The sequence below is a fragment of the Rattus norvegicus genome, chromosome 5 (assembly GCF_021556685.1).
Source record: "Rattus norvegicus strain SHRSP/BbbUtx chromosome 5, alternate assembly SHRSP_T2T, whole genome shotgun sequence".
Lineage (NCBI taxonomy): Eukaryota > Metazoa > Chordata > Mammalia > Rodentia > Muridae > Rattus > Rattus norvegicus.
The window spans coordinates 24,579,191-24,607,186 of record NC_141538.1 but is presented as its reverse complement, the minus strand read 5'-3'; the positions used below and the strand labels follow the sequence as shown (position 1 = coordinate 24,607,186).

Below are 27,996 nucleotides of genomic sequence, written 5' to 3'. Positions count from 1 at the left end.
TGAGGAAACTGCATTTATTAAGCTAAGATCAGGACAAGGTATATAACACAGTGACATTAACTATAACGTGGCTGTAGAGAATGCTGATCTCAGTAAGGCCTCAATAAGACATAAACCTACACATCTCATGTACTCCTTTATCAAAAAGGAATGGCATACATGCTTAATATTACAGAATACAAAGAGATAGTTTGAACTGCTATGGAGTACCTATGTGCACAATATTTCAAACACTTCCATTACAGATATTTATGTGTCTTAAGGGGCATTCCTAGACTCATTATTATGCATTTTTATAAACATAAAAACATACTATTTACATACAACTTTATTACATGAATAAAAATAAATACCTCATGCATTGGAATGTCGAACTTAACACCATATCCATCTACAGAAAACATGAACAGTTCTTTAAGACATTACTTCTCTTAGGGCTTTAAACCTCAAATGGCAGGATACTGAAAGCAGGTTTGTCTACTTGCTGTCAACGTTGCTCACAATGGTTTTCAAGTCTACCATTTCCTAAAAGCGGCAAGGATAGCAAGAAAATAAGACTTTGTCATAGAGGTAAAAATCAAAACAAAATGGGGAAGACATTAAATACGAAAACCGCATCAAAGAACTCCTTATAATTGTGTTCTGAAAGACACATCCCAATGAACACTGCGTAGAGAAGAGCACAAAGAGGACAAAGAGTAAAAAGGGTGTTTACTAATCTTTTTGAATGTTCCTACCCAAACACAGGACCAAGCGAATGCAGACTGAGGAGGAAAAGGCAGGACAACAAAGACTGTTTAACACAGGGGCAGTTATCACTTCCTCACCTTTAGTCTCTTGGCTCCTCCTTTTTTTTTGTGTGTTACAAATTAGACAATATCCTAATTTGCCAACAGAAAAAGGATTGTGTTGCTAATTTTGTGCAAGTCCATCCTACTGTGTTGCTAGTCATTTACTTGGTCCTGCAACAAAAGGAAGTGTTATGATACAACCAGAGGCCACTCATTAGCTTTCTCCGCGTCTTTCCTTTAAGGAGCTTTCTCTGAAATCAACTGCAGCATCTAAGGGAGCTCTTAAGGAAGCTGCGGATTAAAGTGATTTGAGTCTGCTTCCTATGTAAACATTCATCTAAAGGAGAAGGGACCATATCAAGTACAAACCTTCCAAAGAGCAGCCCCAGGGCCCCAAATCCTGGCAATGCGGTCTTTAAGAGGCAAAATTGTTAAGTGACATGGTATTATCTGTAAGTCACAGAAGTCAGTGTTCCAGACTATGTAAACACACACACACACACACCCCAGGACATTTTTTTTTTATAAACTCTTTAAATTAGAGAACAGTAGATATTTTGGCGTATAAAAATTTCCTTAGCTTTTGGCAATATTGGCCAAATACATATTATCAACACGGATACAAAATCTTAAGGGGAAACTGAATGTAACCTTATAGTAATATACTTTATGCCAATCTTTTCGGAACTACACAGGGCCAAATAGCCAAAAGTACCTGACTCTATTCCTGTGGTAGAATAAAAACCGAAAGAGCAAAGGCAAACTCAGCCATATGAATTAATTAAATCATATGAAAATACTCGTTTAAAAGAAACCGAGTCAACCACGTAAGTCAAACCACACATGATAAATAATTTCATAATCATATTCAATGAGTTTCAGTGAAAACATTATTTGTAAGCAGATACTGCAAACTTTTTATTACATAATCATGTAAAACAGTCCTCAGACACTTTTCTGACTGCTCACCGTGGCCACCTTGTCTTGTGACAGCCATACATTTTAAAAGTCGGAGCAAATGTAAACGGATCCTTAATAAAACCTATGCCGTAGTAGTTGTGAAAGCACTAGTCATCCCTGTGGCATTCAATTCTGTCCTAATGCACACCTCTGTGTTCTGGAGGCAGTCACAGACACAGAAATGGCAGTCATTCTTCTGTATACGCCTTTGTAGGCATTCCATGTAATAGATGGAAAAGCTACAAGAAAATTTCAAGTTATTTTACAAGATTGAGATATCATTTCCCTGTTTCTGAAACAGGTAATGCCCTTTTGTTTACGATGATTATTTCTCCATTTATTTTTTGCACATGTATGTTGGAGAGGAGGCAAACCCATGAGCATGCATGCCCATTTGTGTGCCTAGAGGTCTGAAGTTGATTTTGTCTGATTGTTCATATTTTTTGATGAAGGTCCTCTTGCGGAATCCGGAACTTTCCCATCTAACTAGTCTAGTTAACCCCACCCCCCACCCCGATGCAGATATCGCCCCCTCTGCCTGCCCGTCCTGAGACTACAGGTGGCCACCATGTCTGGTGGGATTTATGTGGATTCTGGGCATGCAGTTTCTGCTCCTCACCTCTGCTCTATCTATTAATTCATCTCTCTAGCCCTAATTTTCCTTCATCTGAAATTATGTGTTCCTCCTTCCCCATTTTCTAAAGGCAGTTTCACACTGGCTGGTCGCCAGGTCACAGGGGTCTTTCCTTAGTGGTAGGATCAGGCACGTGTGCCCACAGCTGGTTTTGGTAATCTTTTGAACTACAACTGTTACCCACATTGTGTTTAACACAGAAAAAGGAGCAAGGCAGAGCCTGTACAGTGACGGAAAAGATTCTGAAGTCTTTGTTTTCTATATGACTGAGAAAAATTCTCCACAGAGATCTTGTTGTAAAAGACCAAGTATTGGAAAAATCTCAGTTCTCAGGTGGCCTAGGACTTTAACCCTAGCACTCAGGAGGTAGAGGCAGACAGATCTGAGTTTGAGGTCAGCATGATCTACCTCATGAATCTCAGACCAGCTGGACTATATGGCAAGACCCTGTACGAAACAAAACTCTCAGCTCACTTCCTAGCAATAACCAGAGAACCCTAGGTCCTGTACAGCATGTTCTAGCCACAGGAGAGAGTGGGGTCCGCTACTGGGACAATCCCAAAAGGTAGATGTGGCTTTGGATTCCATACAGTAGCCTTAGTGTGCAGCTGGACAGGTACCCGAAAAGCAGAATTTGTATATGATGAGCTTAGGACTAGGCTGAAATTTTCAAGTAAACGTTAACCTGTATTCTCTTTGCTGGTTATAGTAGTTTGATAGTAGATAGACACACTGTGTGGAGAGGCGATTTAGAGAGAAAGCAGGGCTTGGTGGAGTACTTACTCTACCTAAACAACTACTACACTGCGGCTCAGTAGCTAAAGCGCTCGGCATGCTGGGTGGGTAGGAGGGCTGCCTACCATTCCACACTCTGAAGGTGGAGACGGGATCCCTAGGGCAGGCTAGCCAGACTAGGCACAACGATGAGCTCTGGGTTTACCTGAGAGACCCTGCCTGAATAAGGTGAAAAGAGACTGAGGAAGATTTCAGACATCAACCTCAGGCTTCTCCCAAACACACGCAAACACACATAACAAAACGGTTTGCATATTCAGTCAGACAAAGGGCTCTCTGAGGAGACTATGCATATGATACAGTTGTTTTCTCTGAAAAAGTAAGAATTAGAGATGGGATTGTTTCTGTTCCATAGAAGGATGCTTGGAAGAGCATCCTGTTTAATGGACCTAATTTAAGGTTTCTTGACGAACATTTGCTAGTTTAGCATGAAGGGTTCACAGTACAACAGGAGAAGGAAGAACCGAGCAGTGTGGCTTCTGTGCAAGGAAGAGGACGGGAACAGTCAAAACTCAGAGACTGAGTTATGCAAGCTACATATTCACCTTGGGCCTTAGGCGGTGCATGGTGTGTCTGGATGAGTCTGCACTCCATTGCTTCCTGCCCCTTTACGGGTCAATGCTTATAGCATATTTTATAATTGTGCTGCCACTTTCTTGTGGGCAGATAATTCATTTTTACTGTCATAGGTAGAAAGGAAGCCCCAACTTCATTTAGATAATAAGATTTGGGACTTCTGAGTTGATAAAATACAGATAAGATTTTGGACCCTGAATTAGTGTAATTGGTTGGGATATCTGAGCACCTGTGAAAGGGGGGAGTTTATTTGGCAAGTGAGTCTTTGCAAGAGTGGACTGGGGTAAGAAATCATGTCAATCCCTCTAACCACATGAACGCGTAACTGAGACAGGAACGAGTGACTCTGAGAATGATAGCGTTCCTATAAAGTTCACACTCGGCAGTGACAATGGACTGCCGTGTGCATCCTATCTTATCACAGGTCAGAGAGACGCAGTGCTGGCTGTCAGATGAAGGAGAGCACCGTGGGGAAAGGGCACAGTGGCCTCTGGAGCTGAGGAGCCAGGGAGGGGTTGTCTAGGGCCTCCATGCAGTCCCGCCAACACCTAGATTCTAGCACAGACAAACTCGTGTTCAGGTTTCAAGTTATATTGTTCTAAGATACTAAAGCTGTACTATTGCAGTCACAAATCCTGTACTTTCTTATGTCAGCAGGAAATGACACAGAAATGGTGACCAAGGATAGAAGGGAGCCGGGGGGCAAACAAGCTTTTCCGTCATTATTGGTTTTACCCAAGCTATCCAAGAAATGCCTGGACCAGGGAAACACAAACATCTTGCTGGTAATTTTTACTTCAGTGTCTCAGACTGAGTTCACACACTGAGGAATTGATTATGGGTTGGACACATATGTGTCGGACACTTCCAACAATGTGTGTGTAATAGAGTCCCCATAAAAACGCTGACTGAATGAATGACTGTGATCCTGACAGGCTCTGTAAGGGACTATATAAAGTGCTGTTGACCACATCTTGTCAAGAGCTGATGACTTATATCTACTAAAATTTAGTTCATGACAGTTGTAATTCTACAAAACATAAGGCCAAAATATGTCCTGTGGCACTAACATAGTTTAAACAATATGCAAAAAGATATGCAAAATCTTAACTGTTGTATGAACAATTTCAAAATCAGAGGAGACACTATGGCACATATTACAAACAAAATATCCGTTCTGGCTACTGGACACTGCTACATTAAGAAATTTGAATGCAAATTTTATCAAATGCATTTACCAAAAAGGGCCTCTTTTTGTTTCATTTGAAAAATGTTATTACATTAGCACTGAACATGTAATAAGTTGATTGATCTAAACATTTACAAGCTATCAATATAAATCAGCCCTACAACTAAAAACTCAAACATCAAGATCTACCCTTAGTCTAAATCATCCTTTTATCTAGACAAAGACTGAAACGGAGTAACAGCAAAACCAGAATTTATCTGAATAATAGAAGTCATTTGGTTGTTTTATGCTGGAAGTGTTTTACTAATGATCACAGCACTATCTGTTCCGGGTCGGAGCAGCACTACTTCAGTTGCTGGAGTATCACTGTGTTAAGAATATCCGCATCTTGGAGAGTCACGCTCTCATCTGTTAGCTCTTTACTTGGAAATGAAGTCACAAGAATAAAGTCAGTAGTTGCAAATTCAGGACGTGACTGTACTATAAAGTCTCGTACATCCAGAATCCTGAAGGAATAAGTAAAAATGGCTTATTGTAGAAAAGGGACATTTTTAGTTTAAACCATTCTCATAATAAAAATTATATAATCCCAATTTTTGTTTAAAGGTGTTATTAATTTTCTTTAATATACATTATTTTGATAGGAAAGTTCATCAGATTTTAAAAGAAAAATAACTTTGGAGCATATATTTATCATGAAACAAAACAATCTTAAAGTGAATTATGTATAAAATAGTGTTAACAATATTGCTATATTAAAAGTATAAGTCTGTTTTCAGAGTAAGAACTGTTAGCAGCCTAAGTGTCTAAGTCATCTAACACTATGAACAAGATTTTACGTGCATGCATCCATACATATAAAAGGTATGTGTGGTGGTACAAGGCTGTAATTCAACCTCTTGGAAGAGTAAGTCAAGATCACTGAGTTTGAGGCTAGCCTAGGCTACACAGTCACACAGAGAAATTCTATCATTAAAAATAGTAACAAAAAAGAATTTTAAAAACTATCATCACATGTACCTAGTAACTTAACTAAGACCATAAATGCACATTAGGGTCTTATAATTAGTGAGAAACAAAAGTACTCTTATGTTCAGGGAAATATTTATATTCAAATGAGTATCAAACAGACAACACAACAGTGTATTAAAGATTCTTACCAACAAAATAAACTATGTATGTTATGCATTTACATTATGAAGTTGCTATACAGAAAGGTCTGATTAGACTTTCAATTTGAGATAATGTCTTGTCACATAGTTTAAGATTTACTTTGAACTTGTAATCATTTTGAGTTTCCAAATGACAGGACGACATTTGAGTACAACCGTGCCTCGCTGACAATGACCAACATTCTGAGAAAGTCCTGATAGGATCTTATCATCTTAAACCTGAGTCCATTTGATGCAGTTTTAGTCACAATGCAAAACTAACGCTCTATACCTAACGAACTGGATAATTTACAAAGATTATGGCTATCTATTTTACGTACTATAAATAGTTGCTATCCTTTTAAATATTCTTCTGTCAAAAGTTGACTTTAAAAATGTCATACCTTCACTTACTCAGTATGTTTTGTGCAGTGTCCTATGGATGAACAGTGTAAGAACACAAAGACCCACAGCTGGCAGAGAAGCTTACCGGTGTGTGCTGTTGAATCTCTGTATGAGACGACTTCCGTCTGCCAGCCTGATCTGAATTTTTGTAGTGGGCACTGAATCATCAATAAGAACAGCTGCATTCAGTATTGATTTATCCTCTTCTTCTGGGGAGGAAGGAGTACTGACGATTTCAGGTGTAAGGCTAAGAAAGCAGAGTTTAAGAATCTGAGTACAAACTGAGTATGCAGGCCACAGGGCACACTCAAGGTGGCAAAGCCTCAGCTCTCCAGTCAGCTGTGCTATGATCCCACAGACGACTTCCAAACAAGCAGACGCAGCTTCCTCCCAGCTTCCTCTACTCTTTTGGCTTCTTTAATTATATTAAAATTAGTCTGGAGCCTATGATTCCTACTTACTAATTCCAGATCTCTTAGAAGACTAGCTACATTTCTTCAATTTCATCTCTGAGTTTTCCTCACAGTTTGGAGAGAAATCAGAAATCAGAGAGTTAATATCAGCGTGCCCAGGAACATGAAGAAAACAGATTTCAAATTCCGAGTGTGCTATGACGGATATACTCGAGGAAGTCCATAAGCCTCATCTAATTCTCTAAGCTGCATCCCGTAATGCACTATTATCCCAGAAAGTCCTTCTGGGTACTGCCTAGAACAGAGCTCGAAAGCTGCTTTTGCTTATAAAATCAGAACTCAACTGCTACTTTATACACTGCCAAGACTGTTTTAGAGCACTCGATTTAAGACACTGCTTTGCAAAAGAAAAATAACTCTAAGCTATTAGAGAAAATTTTATTCACGAGGACAAATTCATATTGAAGCTTACAAGACAAAATACCACTTGATCTTGATTAATAGTGACTTTATTGGTTTAATAGCTTCTAATGATGATCAGATACAGACTAAAAGTTACTGTGAAGAGAGAGCTCTTTCAAGATTAAAACAAATTTAATCAAACCTGAAAATCTAACAATCCCTTAGCATCTTAAGAAGAGTTTTTATATTTTTATTTTCTCCAATACTAAGATTTCAGGATCTTTACATGGCTCCTGCTATGAGCACTAGACATTGATTGACTCTTACCCCTATTTAGTTTATTAACTGATAGTAAAGTTAACTGATCTTTACACCAACACTTGCCCCCGCTTTTCACACTTCCAGATTTAGAACCAATCTGAGAAAAAAATGTGATTAAAAATAAGCAAAAGTAGAAAACAGCAAATTACTAAAAACTTAAGGAAATTCAAGTTCCAAACCAAAGACTTAAGCAGTTACATTGTCATGCTACTGCCTAGGGGGAGAGAGATGGAGATCAGAAAGGAGGTACAAGATGACACAGGGTGCCTTTCTCACCAATAACCATGTGCACACCTCATCAACACCACTGCACAATCGTCTCCCTCACTTGTCCTGTGTGAACTGGCAAGTCAGCCATCCTCACTGACCTGAGTCTGTCTGTTCTCACAGAACTATTGTGAGTGCAGATTAACTTTGTCAGGCGCAAAGGCACTTTAAGGTAGTTTTCTATTCTACCTAAAGCTGGAGCCTACTGAGACATGAGAAAGCTGACCTAGCTCTTTTCTATAATGCAAAGCTACTTCACAATGCTGTTTCTGCCATGCAAAATTTTCCTTTGGAGAAAAAAATTTGAGGTCAGTTTTTTTCTGAAACAAAAATAAAGTACAAAGTAGGGGCAAAAATCTAGGTAGAAAGCACTTGGATGTGTCTCCTTGTAAGAGACAGGTGTGTGAAAATGAATTATTTACAAACTGAAATGGATGGACTTTCGGAATAGGTAGGGCACCATGTCAATGGAAAAGCCTTGAGTCAGAGGTAGACCAGAACTCTGTCCAATGCCAAGTTCAGTACTGGTAAGTAGCAGTTGTGGTTATATTGCTAAACTCAGTGTTCACTTTCAGAGCCACTTTTCTTTGCTGTTGAAATCTTTTGTGGCAGTGACTCACTCTGTAGCTCAGGGTGGCCTTATTCACCCTTATTCAACTACCACACTACAGTGGCAGTTACTTACAAAGACTTGGTTTTATGTGTACAAGTGTTTTGCCGACATTTATGTGTGTGCACTATGAGCATGTCCTGTGCCTATGGAAACCAGGGAAGGCATTAGTTCTTATGAATCTCATTTGTAGATGGTTGTCATCTGCCCCACTTGGGTACTGAGAACCAAACCAGGTCCTCTACAAAAGCAGCACACACTCTGAACCACTGAGCTACCTCTGCAGCCCTACAGTGACACTTTCATGTACAGTTTTTGTTTTAAGGTTAATTAAAAACAATGTATTTTAAAGAGGACAACTGACATACAAAATCCTGCTAGGAAGGCAGGAAGAAAGGTTGGGGCTAAGAGTCCTCTGGGCAGGTCGAAACTTACAGAAGGATGGACTAGGGCTCTCAAAGTAACATGATGAAAACACTTATTATCAGGCTGGAAAATTCTTTGAAGCCAAACCAAAAAAATGTGCAGGAATAGAACCGGGGCTGAGGGAAGGCAGCAGGGAGCATCTGGGATTAGCCACTGGGGTCCGGGAGGCAGCACTGTCTGCTCTGCAGGGCTCACACTGTAAGCGGTCCCAGCTGCAGGAGGCAGAAGTTCTGATGACGGAGCCTTCAAGGGCTGGCCGAGCAGCAAGACCAGCAGGAGGCAGAAGGCAGGCCAGAGGGGCTGCCCAGCATTCGAAAAGAGCATCCCTGAGAACTAGGGACCATGGCAAAACAGAACCTCAGATTCAGTGCCAGATGACCATGTGGCAAGCAGAATCTTCTCTAAGCAGCATACAAATGGACAGAGAATGCCTTTAGACACAAAGATAGCTATTAAGTTTCATCATTGTGCATCAGTTACAAACCCATGGAGAATGTCACCTCTTGCCTTCCTGCCAATAAAAGACTCCAGCTCAACTCAGGTTATCCTACCATTTGTCTCTCCTGACTTCCTTATTTCTATTATATAATTGGATATCATCTTTACTCTGTGATTACTCCATGACTACTTGTGTATCACAAAACATGGGTAGCATCCATCTGTATTGTCTTTATTGAATAGACTACCACCTATGAGGAAAATGGATGATCCTCTTCTATTTGTGTTAAGCAGTTGACTGGATCTCTTGGAACATGATAACTGTTAAGCTGCTATCTTAATAGGTTTGTCTGTCTGTCTGTCTGTCTGTCTGTCTGTCTGTTTTTCTTTCTTTTTTAATAGTTTTGGTGCCAGGAATTAAACCTTATCAGTTCTTCATCTGGATGTTCATCATAAAATGTTATGTATAATTCTTTACTTTAAAAATGTAATGATTGAGAGTTTGAGTACTGAATAATATTACATTAATATTCTAGTGTTGTCTGTATAATAAACCTGAACAAATGTCTTTTTCTAGTTTGAAGTAATTCAGGCTGTGGTAGCCCTGGCCAGCAAGAGTGGGTATACAGCTGAGACAGGCCACTGCCTGGCTAGAGACTGATGACGACCTTGGAATTCTGCTCTTCCTGCCTCTATCTCCTTAGTGCTAGGATTTCAGGTGTAGACCACCAGGGTGGGGTTGTAGTACTGGAGACGGAACTTAAGGGCTCCTTAATAAGCCACAGGAAACTACCTCCTGCACTTCCTCAGTGTTTATTCATGGCAGATACGCCCACTTAAAAGTGTGAGGTAAAATACAGCCACTGTGCTCTCCATGCAGCAACTCCATACAGTTTTTCTTCTGAAGCTATGTGATTGGAAGCAGTAATAAACAGAAAAAAAAGTGACATTAGAGAACAGGGAATTCGTGGAGAAGGGGAGGAGGGCAGTGTGTGCACGGAGGTAAGCTCAAAGCATTGTGCATTTTATGTATTATATACTTACAGGAAAATGGCCTTATGTAACCCTACACAACAAAACTGAATCAGAGAACATGGCATGGCAGTGAAAAGCATAACACCTACAATGCTTGGCTGGAACTTAGTTCTAAAAATTCTCTAGCTCAGTCAGACCTTGGGCAATTACTGTTATTTCAAAATGGAGTAATAAGTATCCACACATTAAACTTAAACTTTGATGAGTTTAAAAATTTACTTTTAATTATGTGTATGTGCCTATGTGGCTATGTGTGCACGTGTGTAGATGCCCACTGATGCCTGGAACTGGAGTCACAGGTAGTTGCAAGCTGCATGGCAGGGGTGTGTGGAACTGAGGTCCGGCCCTCTACAAGAGCAGTGTGGGTTTAAAGAGCTGTTCTCAAGTGAGCTTAATGCATGTCAGAAGTACTGACCTCTGGGTACCTGCTACTAATATTATGCGAGTTGTACACCTACTTACAGCAGGAAGGACTTCATAACTCAGACCAGTTTTTACAAGTCATTTTGATTTCTTATTCTCCAAGGAATGTCATTTTGAGCAAACAAGTGTTTTTCTCACTGGAGGAATTTTACCTTCCAAGTTTTTGCCCTTCTCCACTAAAAGCCTTGAAGCGCAATCTGGGTTTTATGTACTCTTGGTCTTGATGGTCCTCCATGTCCAGGCTCACCTGGCTGCCGTGGACCAGTCGCTGAAGCTCCAGAGGAATCTCTCTTAAAGGAGGGAAGAAGGTTTAAGTTAAGCTTGTTAGAAATTATATTGCTCCACTGAGACAACTGTAATTAAATCAGAGCTACGTGCTAATATAAAATCTTTCATGGGGATTTTGGGGTTCACATAGATTATGTCACACCTTTCCAAGTTTGAGAGTTTATTTGTCTGAGTGGTTTCTGTTTGTCTATGCTCCACATGCACACCTGGTGCCCCTGAGTTACGGATGGCTATAAAGCACTGTGTGGATGCTGGGAACAAAATGATTTCATGACGGCGTCTGCATGCACGCATGCCGTGGTGCTTCGTTCCTCCTGGTGTCTCTCCCGACTCTGCTCCCCATGCCCTCCTCTTCTTTACTTGCGATAGACGGCCTCCCTTCTGTCATCTCACACGTACTAGGCTCTCTCTTCCTACCTGACTATCTCTTTTTCCCTTTTCACGACCCCTTTCTAGTCTATATACTCATACAGAAGCATAAACAGTTATATATCTACTCATATATCAAATCTAGTCTAGATGATGCATGAGAGAAAACACATGATATGCGGGCCTGGCTGATATTACCTAACAGTTCAGAATCGCATTATGTATAGTAGCCACATCTCCTTAATACATCCGTGTGTTAATGAACGTCTGTGCTAGTCCAGTCTCTGGGCTAGTGAATGGTGTACCAATAAGCATGGACATACAGGCATTTCTACGGTATGTTGCCCAGAGTTCTTTAGGGAATCTGTAGCTCCAGGGATTCATACTCCCACCAACACTGAGTAAATAAAGAGATTCATATTCCCACCAACACTGAGTAAATAAGGGTTCTCTATTTGCTGTGTCTCATACCAGGACTCGTCATGGTGTACACAGAAGCATCACACCTGACCTCAAACGTTTATTTCTAACTCCATCCTGGAGAGAGCTAGAAACTGGTAAAGGTTTATTGGATTATCAGGTAAGAGGTAAACACTGCTACACTTCAGGGTCAAGGGCAGAGGCTGTGAAGACTAGTTTTATCAACTGAGGACAGTATCACAGCTACACCAAATCAACGTGTGCCAGATACTCACACGGGGAACAACTCTTCTCTTTATGTCAGAGCCTAAGTCTATTTCTCTCATACAAATAAGCAAAAAGTACTAAGCACTTTTGGAGGTTTTTAGTTATTTTTTTAACATACTTTGCAATTCCAGGAATATATTTACTATTTAAATTACCAAGTCCTTGAATGAGCACCACTAATAGTAATTAAGCTGACAACTCCACACACTTCATTATGGTAATTTTCTGCTTGTCACATTTACACAGAAAGTGCTAGATGGATGAATCAGGCATATATATGTTGGAATATGAATTTATATTAAAGAAATAATATAACTATCACTGACAGACATTTTTGACTTGTGGAAACTTTTCTATATTTAATATACATAGGTAGAACATATCAATTTTTGGAGATGTGATATGTATAAGCAGATTACATTACCTAATCATTGCTCCTGTAGACCAGGAAAGACAGTATATAAGAGAGAACCTCAAACTGATATTCTTCTCAGAAAGGAGACTCTGCTTACTGTTTGTACTTGATGATATTGTGTAACCCCAATGAATGTCCTAATTGCCTGAAAATTAACTCTAGCAAATAATTAACATTTTCTTCTTGAACAGCAATGTTGGTTTTCATATACTACTTGAATATTTCCATTGCCTTGTTACTCTTAGTTTTCAACTGTTTAACACTGTCTTAACTGCAATATCCAAGTCCTTGCCACCAATGACTTCAGCACTCCATTGATAGCATCTCATCGTGCCTTTGTTTGGGATCCTTATAGTATCTATGCCATTTTAAATTAAAATTTAAATTTACACACTAACTCACTTTCTACAATGTCTTTCTTTCAGAGTTCCTTTGTTTCAAAGGATTTTATCACCAGCTATTTAGCCATTCTCCTTGGGCATGCTTCATTAAAGGGGCTCTACCTCCAATTTCTGTATGGGATGTTGAAGTCTTGGCTTGTGCTGAAAAAAATAAAGAGAAAAGGAGATTCCATCTTGCCACTTGTGGAAAGACCTAAGGAATTATCTATTCCTAAAGGGCAACAGCAAATCAAAGCTTATGCAAATGTAATTCCAGTAGGGGCCATGGTTCTATCCCCAGTCGACAGAATTTGAGAGCTCTGGCCATTGTAGTAAGAAGGGTGCAGAAGTAAAGGGGTTAAGGCAAGCTGCTTAGGACAGGTGTGTGCATGGCAGGGGATTTTCCTGAATGGAGACACAGAGAGGATACTATGTGAGACTGTGAAAGCGATGCTTGGATTATTTTGGAGATCCCAAGATGCTGGAGATGGCAGAACCATGGAATTGTCTGCCAAAGAATATTTTAGGCAGTGATCAAGACAAGAGGGAGAAGTGTGCTGTGGTCAACAAAGCTGGAAGGAGTGGGACGTCTAAAGAGCTATCCAAGTCATCTGAGGTCACACACAGGAGTACAGGATTTGGAGTTCACCCTGCTGGGTTCTGGTCTTGTTTGGTTCAGTTCTTCCTCACTATTTTCTGATTCCTCCTTTATGGAATGGTCATCTGTATTCTGTAGCATTGTAGGTGGGAAGTATATAATTTGCTTTTTGCTTTTGATTTTACAGAGTTAAAACTGAGAGATTTCCTTGAGTCTCAGAAGAGACTTTAGACTTTGAAACAGTGCTGAGACTAACGGCTATGGGGACTTTTAGTTCTACTAACTGTAGTTTGCATTATTACATGGCTAAAAGCCTATGAAAGCCAGGGAGTAGAATTTGGTGGTTTTGATTAAGAATAGCTTCCATTGGCTCATGTCCACAGTTGGTGGAATTACTTGGCTTGGGAAAGATTAGAATGCCTGACTTTGGAGGTGTGTCACTGGAGGTGGGCTTTGAGGTTTTATACCCCACACCACTTCTGGTTGGCTCTGTCTCTCATTGCCTCGTGCCTGTTGCTCAGACTTAAGTTCTCAGCTACTACTTGAGTGCTATGCCTACCTGCGTACAGCCATAACGATCGTAGTCCCACCTCTGAAACTGTGTGCCACCATTCAATGCTATTTTAAATAAGTTACATTAGTCATGGTGTGTTGTCATGGCACCCTGTCAACAGGAAGTGGGGAAGAAGCTTAATAGCTAGCTAGCTAGGCATTCAATTTATTGATTTATTATATTAAGATATTTCTTGGAGGGGGCTGGAGAGATAGCTCAATAGTTAGGAGACTAACAACTCTTCCAGAGGTTCTGAGTTCAACTCCCAGCAACCACATTGTGGCTCACAACCATCTGTAATGGGATCCGATGTCCTCTTCTGGTGTGTCTGAAGAGAGTAATAGTGTACTCACATACATACAATAAATAAATCTTTAAGAAAAAAAGAGAGATTTCTTGGAGCAGAGCCCATAGTGTCATCATAGGTAAAAGATATTCAATCATCTAATATCCTTTCTCCACAAAGATCCATCTCCCCCAAATCACTTGTGTAATAAGTCACCGTAATTAATTCTTGAAAGCTAGTAGTATATACAAAACAGTGAGAGAGAGAGAGAGAGAGAGAGAGAGAGAGAGAGAGAGAGAGAGAGAGAAACAGTCAAATAGTTGCCACACAAGCATGATAGCCTCTAGAATGTAGATAAGGAGGCTGGATGTGGTGGTGTGAGCCTGTAACCCAGCACTGGGGTCACAGACCCTGGAGCTCAGTGACCAACCAAGTCTGGCCTATTTGTCAAATTCTCAGCAAGTGAGAAAACCACTGAGGTTGACCTACGGTCCCCACATGCACTTGTACACATACATATACAGGCACAGGAACATGCACGCACATACTAAAATAGTTCCATTCAACATGATAAACACAACACAAATAATTCCTCTTACCCTCTCTTAACTGACTCCAAAAATTGAGCATTTGTTGGGTCGCTGTAAGGCCTCAGTTCTCCATCATCTAAACTGAAACCATTGCTCCACAGCCTCAGTAAAATCTGAACCTTTGGAGGTACAAAAAAGAGAAGAATTCATCTCCAAACGATGTTAAGTTTCAGTGTGGTATTTCCCAAATTACTACCTGATTGATTTATCTTAAAATATGAAGATATTTTATTCAAAGCTAAATATGTGTGCTCATGTGTTTACTTAAGAGGTTTATTTTTAGCTTAAAACACTAATAAAAGCTGCAAATATCAAAGTCCCACAGGAGGAGCCTGGCTTCTGTGCAGTTGCTCAGAGTTCACTGAGGAAACAAACAGTGAGAAGATGGACTCTGCTTGGCTCCTGTGACTCAGACCCCTCTTTCTCATCCACACCCAAGCTCTCCTGTTCTGCACAGCTTAAACATCAGGACAACGCGCAAGGCAGACCTTCGCAAAATCTAAAAAATTATTATTTTAACGTTCCAAAGTCAACAGAAATAATGGTTTCACTTTTTTTTTAAAACTGTACTCATTTTGTATTATGAAGGTATACAATTTTAAAAAAGAATTACAAGAATTATATATTCCTGCCACAAATAGTTATACATCTCTAAACGTAAGACATAGCAGATAGAAACAGAGTTTGGCTTCAACCCATGCTTTGAAAACGAATAAGCGAGAGTATATTTAATGTCAAGTGTTAAGTTCAGAAAGGGGGAAAAGTAGCATTAGAGGGAATGCTTGACCATTTTGGGGCGGTACATACATCTTGCAGCTGATTTTCTCCATAGATATACTCTGACCTCTTGTAGAAGGAACTGCCCAGTCTGTACCCTCCACCTGTAAATGACTAAAATACACCACAAATGGGTAGAAATGGGTTAAGAGTTCTCCACGGCTGACACTCAAAATGTTATTCTTATACTTGACACATTAGACAAATAATAACTGACCAAATTCATATTGACTAGGAAAACATATTGGAATAAGACCTTGAGTTAGAAAGAAGTGTGAGAAGTTAAATATTTTCTCATAAAAACATCAGTAACTCAAAATATGAAATAACGTAGTTTGATTGCCAGAAGCCACAATGGTAGAGAGAACGGACTCTTGCAAGTTGTCCTCTGTCTGCCATATGTGTGTTGTGGACATGTGGACACATACAAATAACTGTTACAACAAAAAATTCTATATGTATTTAATAGGCTTTTAAATTTTTTAATGGTTTTAATTAAAATAGAAATTATGTCACTTTCCCCTCCAGTTCCTCCCACACCCCCATTCTCAAGTTGATAACCTTTTTTATTATTGTTACATACATGCATTGTTATATAATGTATATATACACAAACATTATACATATATACACTGAATGTTTTTGTTAATAGTATGCATATGATTTCAAGGGTAATCACTGTATTGGACAACCAATAAAGGGCTCATCCCTGAGAGAGTTGATTTCCCTCTCCCAGCAGTCATCAGTGTCTGTAGTTCTCAGGAGTATGACCCATGAAATTCCCCCTCCATGTAAATGTGTCCATTGACACTGCCATTGACGCAGTCTAGGTTAAGCAGCCATTTCTAGGACAGAATGTTTCACAGTAGACTCCGTGGAATTCTGGTTCTTACAATCTTTTGGCCCCCTCTTCCCTGATGTTCCCTGAGTCACAGGTGCCGGGGCTGTGATGCAGATGTAGTTGTTGGGGTTGGGCTCACCACAACATATTGATCTCAGCATTTGTGCCTATTTGTTTTCTGTGATGGCCTCCATTTCAAGCCTTTTTCTAAGCTACAGTAAATTGGCTATGGTCACAATTGATTAACTACAGCAAACTGGCTATGGTCACACTTAGGATAATATGAGAACTGGCTCTTCTTTTAGTTACCATTTTCATCACAAATGCACTTTTAATTATAACCTCACTTCGTTTTACAAACTAAATCAAACCCATACTTTTCTAACAGAACTGGATAACTTAGAGGCTTGACTGAAGGAAGCTGTCCAGCTGCTGCCAAATAAAGACTAGAGTCGAGCCTCACGGAGAACAGCCATAACAGTGGGTGCCAAAAGGATCAGGAAGGCTGTGTGTAGACACCTCCTAACTTCCCAGAAACACTGTAGGTTTAAGACAGCACTGACCTTAGCTTTGTCATCACTTGAAGATCTTGTGGCTTCATTTAGAGGGACAGCCCCATGTTCCCTTGCCTCTTTGAAAAGTTCGTTCACAATTTTCCCAGTTGGAGGTTGAGCTATATGTAATCCACCATATTCCTGATCACCTGAATAAAGCCTTTAAACATCAGAGCTCATAAATACAAACGCACAATAGACATAAACTATTTAAAATAAGAAGCTACATAGCTTTATGAAATAACTTTCATTTATAAAGAAGTTCACCTAACTTCTTCAGGTGTAACCTTAAAATGAAACTCAAATGGGACAGTTTGTATCCCTTCTGAGTCTGTGCAGAGTCCAACAATTTTAGCAACATGGTAACGGGGTCCTTGCCTCTTCCCTTCACCCTGTCTGCCTAGGAAATTCTACTTTCTCAGACCACTGTCTTCTACTGCTGTGGTGAAGCACTCATCTACAGGAAGCCATTTACCAGGCACATATGATTACACAAGAAGCTTTACTCTTTGGAGATTCTTGAATTAAAAAATTGCACTACAATTCCCAGTGTAAATAATTTCATATATTCTCTGTGTAGTAACAAAGATCTCTGCCCTGACTCTAACTTAAGTGCTATGAAACATACATTTCTATCCACTTAAGATTAATATTCTTTCGATTGATTTTATTTTTGCCTAGTATACTGAGAAAATTGAATCAATGAAGAAACAGACATGCTTCCAGTATGTGCAGAGTTCATGCTTTGTTTTCCCATACTTTCTCCTCCAATTCCCAGTTCACACTCACAAAGCAATAGTGGAAACTACTACAGCCCTGAAGAAGGGGCAAAGGTATTCTTCAAGGTTTTCTCCTAAACTAGCAAATGAGATACAGAGAAATCGGCAGTGTGTTCACCAGCAGCATCTCACAACGGCTATGGGAGAGCGCTACCATCTTGTCAGTGTCACTGAATACACTAGACCCCACAAGGCTTTCCTCTCATGCTTACGCAGCATACCTGGGAAGGGGAGTGCAGCAAGCAGAGGAGAAACAGCCTGCCTGTCTGAGATCAGGAGAGCTAGAGAGGCAGAGTTGGAGAGCACATGGCCTCAGGCAATTGTGACAAACAGAAAAGCAGAGCAAGCTTCCTGCTGTGCCTGTCCCCTATTATAGCTTCTTCCCCTCCTGTCTCTGTCTGTAAGCTGGCAACGAACTGATACTCCTGTGTCTTGGTGAGAAAGACCTGAGAAAACTGACCAGAGGAAACGATCTGCCAGTTTTTATGGCCTCCCCTACGATCATGCAAACACTGTATTTCTTCAAGCAGCTTGTCCGTTTGAACTTTTATATTCAGATCCACAATCCACCTGGAACTGATGGCTGCATATAGCATAAGGGAGAGGCCCTAATTTCTTCCTTTTGTTGCATAGTTGTAACAAAATTCTCTCTCCTTGTTACTCTGTAGTGGCATCTTTGTTATAAGCGAAACAGCCTTCTCTGTAGGTTATATGTATGTTAGGTCATAAGACTCTGAGTTCCGGCCTTGGCTACTGGTCAGTCCCCATCAGTTCTCTGAAGTTTCGGTACGTCTTCACATCCAGTCCTTTCAGTCCTGAACTTGATAGGTTCTTCATGAATTCTCCAGTCATTGTTGTGGAGACAGGCACCCAGAGTATTTACAACTGGCACAGTAACAACATTTCCCAGTTTCTTTTCCTCATTTCACATCTGAACTTGTCCTTCTCTGACTTTCCCGAGAGCAAAACTGTTTGTTCCTCTGTATAGTGGGTTCCAGCCATGATTTGGTTTTACTACATTTCCTTCCTTCCCTTCCACAATAAGATGGTGACACCCTTGCCTTCTGTTCTCCTTATTTGACCAACAAAATATTTATCCTTTCAGATTACAACTTCTGCTAACATCACCTGAAGGTATGGTTTCCCCAAGACTCATTTCTTTCCATTCTCTCACATACAGCCCAAGCCCACTTGATGCGTTTGAGCTTCTAGCCTTAGTCACGCAAGCACTGGTGTTATAGGCATACGGCATCATGCTTAGCTATTTTTTTACTTTGTTTGCCTGGTTGGTTGAGGCAGGCATGAGACAGGGTTTCTCACGTACATGAGTACTCGAGGCTGGTTTTGAAGTTAGTACATAGCTGACCCTGACGTTCAGCTCCTGATTTTCCTGCATTTACCTTCCAAGTGTTAGAAGTAGAGCTGTGCCACAACTTACTGACCTTTAAAAGTTTGTAAAGATCTTACAAAAAAAAACAAAAGCAAAAACGAAGCACCTACTCAATAATTCTGCGTGAATGGAGCCCATTAACTCTGTTCCGTGCTGGATCCCTCTCGTCAGCAAGCACAGTTCTTCTACCACGGATCCCAAACCCGTCCTTTCCGGCTCATGCTGTGCACTGTCATAGTTTCTATGATCAACTTTTAAAAAGTACTAGAGCAATTCCATCCTCTCTCCTTCATCCCAGTGTAGTCACCACATCCAAGTTTTTACTGTCATTCGTAATCTAAGATTACAAACTGTCATCTTCTTGATTTGCCTCTTTCTTTTCTCCCTCTGCTGCAATTTTACACATCTTTCTAAAATGATATACTTTTCCTACTTCCTAAAAGAGTTAACAGTTAATATGACCAAAGGGCAAATATATGTTCATTTAATTCTTCTAACTAAACTATCCTCATTTTTTAAACGAGGAAACTGAGGCTATGGGAGATTAACGAAAAAGATACACTGACACGCTTGCACCCACACATGCACGCGTGCATGCACGTGCACACACCACATAAACATAGGGCTGACAGGCAACTATTTTAGAGCCAGGTCTTGTCATTATAGCTCTGTAACTTTAATGTACACTAGTATTTCCAAATGAATGCAACATAATAATGGGGGCCAATTACAAAACAAACATGTAAATACCCTCACTCAAAACTCACTCAGAAGTCAAGTGTTAAATCCACCACAGGTCCTTAGGAAGTGTAGACTTGCATGATAGCACAGGTAAAATCTCGATGAGGCTCAACCTGACTGCACCTCCACTTAACCAACATGGCTTATCTGCCATGGTCTGCAATGTTCTGAAGCTTCTCTTTCTGTCCTCTTCTATCCTTTTATCCTGTTTTCCTCTATGACTCTTTGTCCCTGCTTGTTGGTGCTTAGACTGTAGTGATTGTTTAAGGCTCATGCTAGGCATATTGCAGTCCATCTCATTTAATTCTCAAAACAATGCTCCCTAAATAATGACCTGTAGAGGATGTGTCCAAAGTTTTGCTTGTGGTCTAATGCCTCTCATGAGTAAACTTGCTAAAGAAGTTGTCAGAGTGTCCTGAAGTTTCTACAAATTACATACCTCTTCTTGTAGTCTAAACACATGGACCACATTATGTCTAATATGGTAGATAATGAAGACTATGCTGGACCTTTTATTTAGCTTTTGTCAGCATATAAAACACTGGCTAAAAGCAAACTGGGGGAGAAAAGGGTTTTATTACATTATACAGGTTATCTACTACTGAGAGGAGTAAAGCCAGGAACCCAGAAGGAACTGCAGCAGAGACATGGGGAAATGCTGCTTACTTGCTTGCTCTTTAAAGTTTGCTCAACATGCTTTCTTATACATGCTAGAACTCCCTGCCCAGGGATGGTACTTCCCACAGTGGGCTGGACCATCCCACATAACTCATTAATCAAGAAAATACCCCACAGACATGCCCAAATCAGAAGGAGGTCATCTCTCAAATGAGAGTCTTCTTCCCACGAGACTCTAGCTTGCATCAAGTTGACAAAAACCAACCAGTGCAGCTGGATTGAAAAGCCAGTGTGCCACATGTGGTGGCGCCAGCAGACTCTGGAAATCTTGACACCTGGGATGCTCCAGCAGGAGGACTGACTGCTAGAAGGTAGCCTGAGTGACACTGAGTTCCAGGCCTGCCTAGGCTACACAATGATACCCTGAAAACCACAAGGACAAAATGACAAGCAACATATAATTGTTTTGGTCTCTAACACTGCCCTAGGAGGACAGGACAATTAAAGATGCCTATACAAAATACAAGTGAAGACAACAGGGAAACATTCTTACTGAGTGTAGAGCAAGGAAGCAGGAATTGCTCTGTTGAGTGGAAAACAGTATCGTGCTTACAAAAAAAGGACTGCCAATGACCTTCACACACTCTACCTTAAGTGATTCAACGGCTGTCTATCTTTTAAAGAGACTAATCGTTTTGTGTAGTAAATAATTCAAGAAGATGAACTTGAGGCAAAAAGTCTTTAATAATTACATCACTAGTTGGAGAGGTCTAGTTCCGCAGTAGAAGTATTTGGCTAATATATGTGGGATACTAATCTATCGCATTCCCAAACAAAAACAAACCGAAGAGCGTTAGGAAAGTAAAGCTAACAACAACAAAAGTTTTCAGGCTGTATAAGTATACTCATCTGAAGAGAGAGTTCTAGGGATTGAACCCAGGGCCTTGCATATGCTAGGCAAAACTCCCACTGGGCCACTTCCACCACAGACCTTAGCTTTTAGGGGCAGTTCAAACTGGCTTGAACTTACTTGGCAGCTGAGGGAGACCTTGAACTCAGGATCACAGAATTAACACTCGAAGAGCAAGGAAAATATTTACACATCAATCTTATACGAATTCAAATATTAGATTTAGTGCACTAAGGGGAGTATTAAGTCATTCTGCGTGTGCTCAAACCAGGGAGCAAAACATTAAATACCTTGATACCGAATGAATAAAATATAAGTTTAGGAACACATTAAATAGTAAAAAACTTTGGGGAGTACATACATGAAGGAGTCAGTTAAGATATCATACAAATCTATATATACTCGTTTATCTAATAAGTAAGAATGAAATCAAAGGATAGTATATTCAAACCATGCCAAGATACCAACCTGCTGATTATAAAGCAAACTGTACCTGACAATGGAGAGATGTGGTGGTCAGCACCTTAACCAAGTGAGCATATCACCAATAGTGGGAAAACTTGAAATTATATGGCTCCTGATGTGATATAATAAAAAGCAGACAGTATCACTTATCTAGTACTCTTGACAAAATGTTTAACAAGAATCTAATTATGGGGAAACAGCGATCTAGAATGTGGGAAGTTTGGAGACATCTGGTGTATACTTTTAAAAACTGAATATAATACATTTTAGATGATGTAGATGAGCTAAAAACAGACAGAAAAGAGAGGATGCCCTGCACTGAAACTCAACATAGGAAAAATCAGATGCAATGAGTAGTCTCTAATTGGGTCCCCAAATCCCCAAAGGTAGCTGGAAGAAATGGCTGACCACAGGCTACATGGTAAATGACATCATGGCACCACTGTTAATTGTTAACCTCTACAGTGACATTTTCTGTTATATACTTCATTCTTAGGGGATGCACAATGAACTATCTAGAAGCGAGTGCCATAATGGCTATCCTGTGCTTTCAGAGTTGAGTGAAACAAAAGTGAGAGCATGTGAGAGTCCATTCTTTTTATAGTTCAGAGATTTTAATGACAACAAACACATCCCAGGAAATCATCTGTTAGACTAGGCATCACACAACAGGATCACACACAGAAACTTCAGAAACTTGAGATTCACCTCAGTCCCATGACGGGTGGTGAGAAAGCTCTGGCCCTCAACTGACAGGACTGCATATGAAGGTTGCTTTGGAAGGTGAGGCCTGAAAACACCATCAGACCTCAATGGGGCTATGATAAAGCTTTTCAAGAGCCACTGGGCCTCAGAAAGCAGGATCAAGACATAATTTCACGTGGTGCCTATGATAATTATCATATACTAAGGTAACTGAAGTTTCTTTTAGCTGATTGTAAGAAATTTAGGTATAGTACTTCCGTATCTATTTTAAAAACTTTAATTTAAAAAGTCCCAAGGTCACTTAAAGTACTCTGGGCTTAGTGAGCAAAGCAGGGTATGTGTTTGGAAGCAATACTCACCGAAGGGGCGGTGTTCGTGGGCTCTTAAAGGCTGTAGCTGTAGATCTGTCAGGCTTGGAAGACTTGCATTTCATTTCATCTTCATATAATTCTGCCAAGGCCAACTACACACAATGACAGGTTTGTTATACAGTTGACACTGGAAACAGACTTCTAGACAATACCTGAGGAACCTGGCTTGAAATTGAGCAACGGCAATAGCCTATGAGAAAATGGGGTGGTTGTCTCAAAACATGTCTGTCCAAGACTAAGTTACCAGGTCTCATACTATTCAACTAATCAAACTGTCTATGTCAGAAAAAAAAATTGTTATAATAATTCTTTACCTATTCAACACTTTCAAAAACTGAGTTTGGCAACATACTATTTTTGCTGTGGACCTGTGTAACTTTCTTCAAGGTTTAAAGATTTTTTTGAAGACAGTTCAAAAGTTATTGCCACTTTCTCTAATTCAATCAACCCTATAACTTCACTTATAGCTGTTTTCAAAACCTAAGTACATAAAATGAGTTCAAAAGTATTGTGTAAAAGTCTACTAAGACACAAATTTCATTAAGTTTAGGGAAAGGAGATGAATTAAATATAGGTTTTAGCCATTTATAAAGTAATACTGTTAAATTAAGTATTGTAGATGTATAGCTGGATACCTTCTAAATAAAGTAAAAATACATTTGTCCTTGAAATAGAATTTAAATAATAACCAAATTATCAATTATTATAGTTTTCTTTTCCTTTTCCTATTTTTGGCAATAATTTAAAATTTTTCAGTCAAACACAGTGGTAAATACCTTCAGTCCTCGAACTTGGGAGGGAGAAGCAGGAGGATCTCTGTGAATTTGAGGCCAGCCTGGTCTACAAAGTGAGTTCCTGGACAGTCAGGCCTCTCTAAAGACACCTTGTCTTGAAAAATCAACAATAAAACAAACTTCCTTAATGCTGCTAGTCGATATTCCATTGGTATGATTGTTCTTTGGGGTTCCACTCCAAGGTTAGGAACACAGGCAGGCCTCATACATGTTAGACAAGCACTGTGACACCCAGCTACATTGCCTGGCCTTTGAAGATTCCATGGCCTTTAGATAAACACATTTAGAGTACACCCTCAAGATGCGTAGAATTTTTTCCACTCCCCTAATTGTTTTTATTCCTGTTCCTCCCTCACTGTCGGAGATAGCATCAACTTGTGAATTTCTATAGTGGCTATTTCCCTAGAAATGCAAATCAATGCCTCTGACCTAAGAACTGAACTCAAATATTTTACAGAGCTATAAGTTTTCGAAATGAAAATACAATTCTATCATTTTCTCCCTTCCTTTTCCTCCCTCCAGACCTCCACCCCATGTTCATACACCACGTTGTTCTCTCTCAACTGGATCCAAATCTCAGGCACATACTGTGTAACATTTGGTGGATTACTAAACAAATTACTTCTATAAATGCCCATCAAAATTCTTCTGAAAATCAGCTGAAAGAGGAATGCACATAGAGCACAAGCCACGTCCATTCCATCACTACAAAGTCTTATTTTAAACTGTGACCCTGCATGTGCCAGTGTTCTGATTTCACTCTCTGTGTCTCCCTGCCATGGTTTGCTACTTTTGCCCTCCAAAACCCCAAACAGAACTAGAAGCAGGATAGGGGAAGGACCATGACTACAGTAAGTGTCCATCTTTCAAACAGTCTTCTTTGAGAGACTTCCTCCTGAGCCAATTGTATTATTTCAGATCTATGAATGACTTATATGCTCAATGTATCTCATACAATGTTTTCTGTATTCTAATCACCTGTTTCAGGTGACCTATGTAAATAAGGCTTCAGATTTTCTTAAATATCTTTTTCTAAATCTATATACCATACGCTAGCCTCCTAGTGACATTTACTTTAGGTGCCAACTGTGATGGGTAATCGTCAGTGTCAACTGGACTAGGAACCTCCTCGGAGACAGACCTTTGGGTGTGTTTTTCTGCATTATTTCTAAAGAGAAAAGCCCTACCCTGAGCATTAGGGTCTTAGCCTGAATAAAAAGGCAAAAGCAGCTACGTTTCCGCTTTCCACACTCTGCTCTCTTGATCCAGGTAGATCTGAGGAACCTAGCCGAATGTCCCTCCTTCATGAACTCTACCATGCCTGCCTCACCAGTTCTTATTTTTAGCCACTTATTTGATTGCTGCCAATTAAAATGTTTTTCTTCTGTAAAATAAATAAAGCAGCTTTGACTTTACGGAAAGTAGAAAGGGAACACGAAGGATGCTATCCGAGTGTGATTTCCTCAGAGGTGAGCAAGTTATGTACCAGTTGCAGTTCTGACAAGGGCTACTCATGAATATTATTAAATCTTTAAAATTTAGATAACTAGACATAGCAGACTGAGCACTCTTGAGATTAAGTAAGGGACAGTCTTGCCTCAATTCTTCTCAAGTAAGGGACTGATCATCTTTTTAGCCTGGAAGGAAACCTGGATGTAAGTCTCTGTGAAAGGCAGAAACACAGCAAAAGAGAACTAGAACTCTCAGCCTTCTCATGCTACACTGTAGAAAACACAGTAAAGTTACCTGTACAGACTGGCCAAACCTGGGAAAACTCTGGGAACTACATAATGCTCAAGCCACACTCTGTACCTAGTGGACTAGATGCTGGTATGAGGGCTTTCCACATATTATTTAGCCTTTCCAGGGACATTACTTCTCTGAGAACCAGAGATCTGGAGGAATGACAGTCAACAGGACCAGGCATAGTGGCAACTATTAGCCTCAGACCAGTTTACTTGTTCCCAATGCTAATCTGGATGGAACCACAGAATTAAGAACAGTAATCCTGTTGATATTATTCTGTAGGAGCATTGAGAAGCATGCAATTAACCACCTTCAACACCTTTAAACCCTCTAACTGCCCGAAGGACCAAACACCAGCCTTAAACACAGTCCAGAAGACACAACATAGACACTTTAGGAGATAACTGTGTAGCCCTCTTCTGGTGGTTCCCAAAACACTCCTTCCTGATTTAGAAGCTAACAGACTATTCTGCATGGCAGCAGAGACATTCTGTTCAGCTGGCAATTCACTATCCAGTGTTTACCCCACACCTGATGGTGATCTCTGCATTCTCCAAGTTCATCTTCGGAACTGCCCTTTTTTGGCATTCAGTGACACTTCAACTTGAAACTGTGCTTAGTTCTCCAAAAAGTTATGAAGGCGTCTAAAAGGTTATACGTGGTTAAACAGAGACTGTTTAGGTCAATTAAACCTAGATTACTTGTACAACAAAACGGAATTCCTGAATGGGGCAGCCCCCAGGGTCAGAACAGGTTGGGAAAGTTCAAACTGGCAATGAGATGGGACTTTGTGGAAACTAGCAAGCCACACATAGAAAATACTTAAGTTTGGTCAACCAGTCAGATGGGTACCTCCCTAATGTGCTGGCTAGTTTTACATCAACTTGACAAAGTTAGAAATATTGGGGGAGGAGGGGGGCTCAACTGGGGGAAAAAAGCTTTCTTAAAGCTGTAGGCAAGCCTTTAGAGCATTTTCTTAGAGATAGATGGTAGAGGGCCAAGCCCATTATGGGTGGTGCCACACTTGGGCTGTGAGTCCTGGCTTCTATAAGCAGGCTGAAGAAGCCACGGGGAGCAAACCAGTAAGTAGAACCCCTCCATGGCCTCTTCATCAGCTACTGTCTCCAGGTTCCTGCTCTGACTTCCTTTTCTGACGATGAACCATGATGTGGAAGCGTGAGTCTCCCTTCCTCAAGTTGCTTTGGTCATGGTGTTTCATCACAGTGATGTAACTCTAAGACAGCTAGCTAACTGGCTCCAGGGTCACCTGAAACCAACCAGTGCTCAATTAGTACCATTATAACTTTGCATTGGTTTGGTCTGTTTCAAATCTGTGACCTTTCCCAAAATGTAATTGCTTACAACAGTATCCATTAATACTTATGGATTTGATGTTTTATTTATATACTAATTCCCCTCAGTGCAAAGTTAAAATGGCAAGTGGTCAGTACATCTGGTTAAAGAATGAAGACCAGCTATTAAAAATGTTCTGTCAAGGTTTGTGAATTCAGGCTCATTTATTCTCAACTCTAACCCGTAATATACGTTTAATTGTTGGATTTTATCAATGATTTCATGAGGAGATGGAAAAAGCATCTGATAAGACAGCATCCGGTGGAGAAGTGTTCAGCTGACGAATGTCAGCATCATAACGTTGCTGAGTTTTATTTCTGTTAAGTTGTTTTGTGGGCTACCTCTTACAAGTGGGCTGTGACCAACGCCTGAACTGTTTTAAGCTCTCCCCTGCAAAAAACGCAAGCTTTTTCCTAAGAAAGGAAGAAAGCGCTTTTAATCTATAAGTCACCAAATGTGGAAAAAAAAAAAAAAGGATCTAAGAGAACAAACCTGCATGCGTTATTTTAAAGTTACTTTTTTAAGTGATAGCTGATTGACCACTGGCCACAGAAACTCTCCAGATGCAGGCAGCAACAACTGGGAGCCACCCTGATGGCTCCGCAAAATGACATTTTCTGCTTTGTGCATCCTGCGTGAAGGGAAACCCTGTATGGCCGCCTGAGGCTAGGGCACTGGTTTCCACACGCACCACCCCGCAATGCGCCTCCGGGAGAGACCCTCCAGTTCTCCGCAGACAGGGTCAAGGAAAGGCTCAGGCGAGGTACAAAGTGGCTCTGGCCCGCGCCCACCATGCCCACACCCTCTCGCCCACCGCCGCGCTCTGTGCCTCCGCACCTGTAAGTCCCGCGCACTCGGGGGCCGCGGCCTCGAGGACCTCCGCTCCTGCTCCTCCGGCTCCGCGCCGCCACCCTCCGCCATCTTTCACCCGCTCGCGGCGCCCGCCCCGG

At 40.5% G+C, this 27,996-nt stretch overlaps 1 protein-coding gene across 7 annotated transcripts; it reads right to left on the bottom strand.

Annotated features, from left to right (window-relative positions):
• On the bottom strand, positions 1-27,994 carry Ubxn2b (UBX domain protein 2B). 7 transcript variants are annotated; one of them, XR_015619649.1, is made up of 10 exons: positions 27,884-27,994; positions 23,142-23,245; positions 17,184-17,334; positions 15,810-15,893; positions 15,012-15,121; positions 12,998-13,137; positions 10,989-11,126; positions 6,587-6,748; positions 828-962; positions 1-525 (listed from the first exon to the last, which is right to left on the bottom strand). XR_015619649.1 is itself a non-coding variant. In XM_087548651.1 (8 exons), the coding sequence occupies exons 1-8, from the start codon at positions 27,965-27,967 to the stop codon at positions 953-955; spliced, it is 843 nt and encodes a 280-aa protein (XP_087404777.1). In that variant the 5' UTR covers positions 27,968-27,994; the 3' UTR covers positions 1-952.
• Between the last annotated feature and the right edge of the window lie 2 nt (positions 27,995-27,996).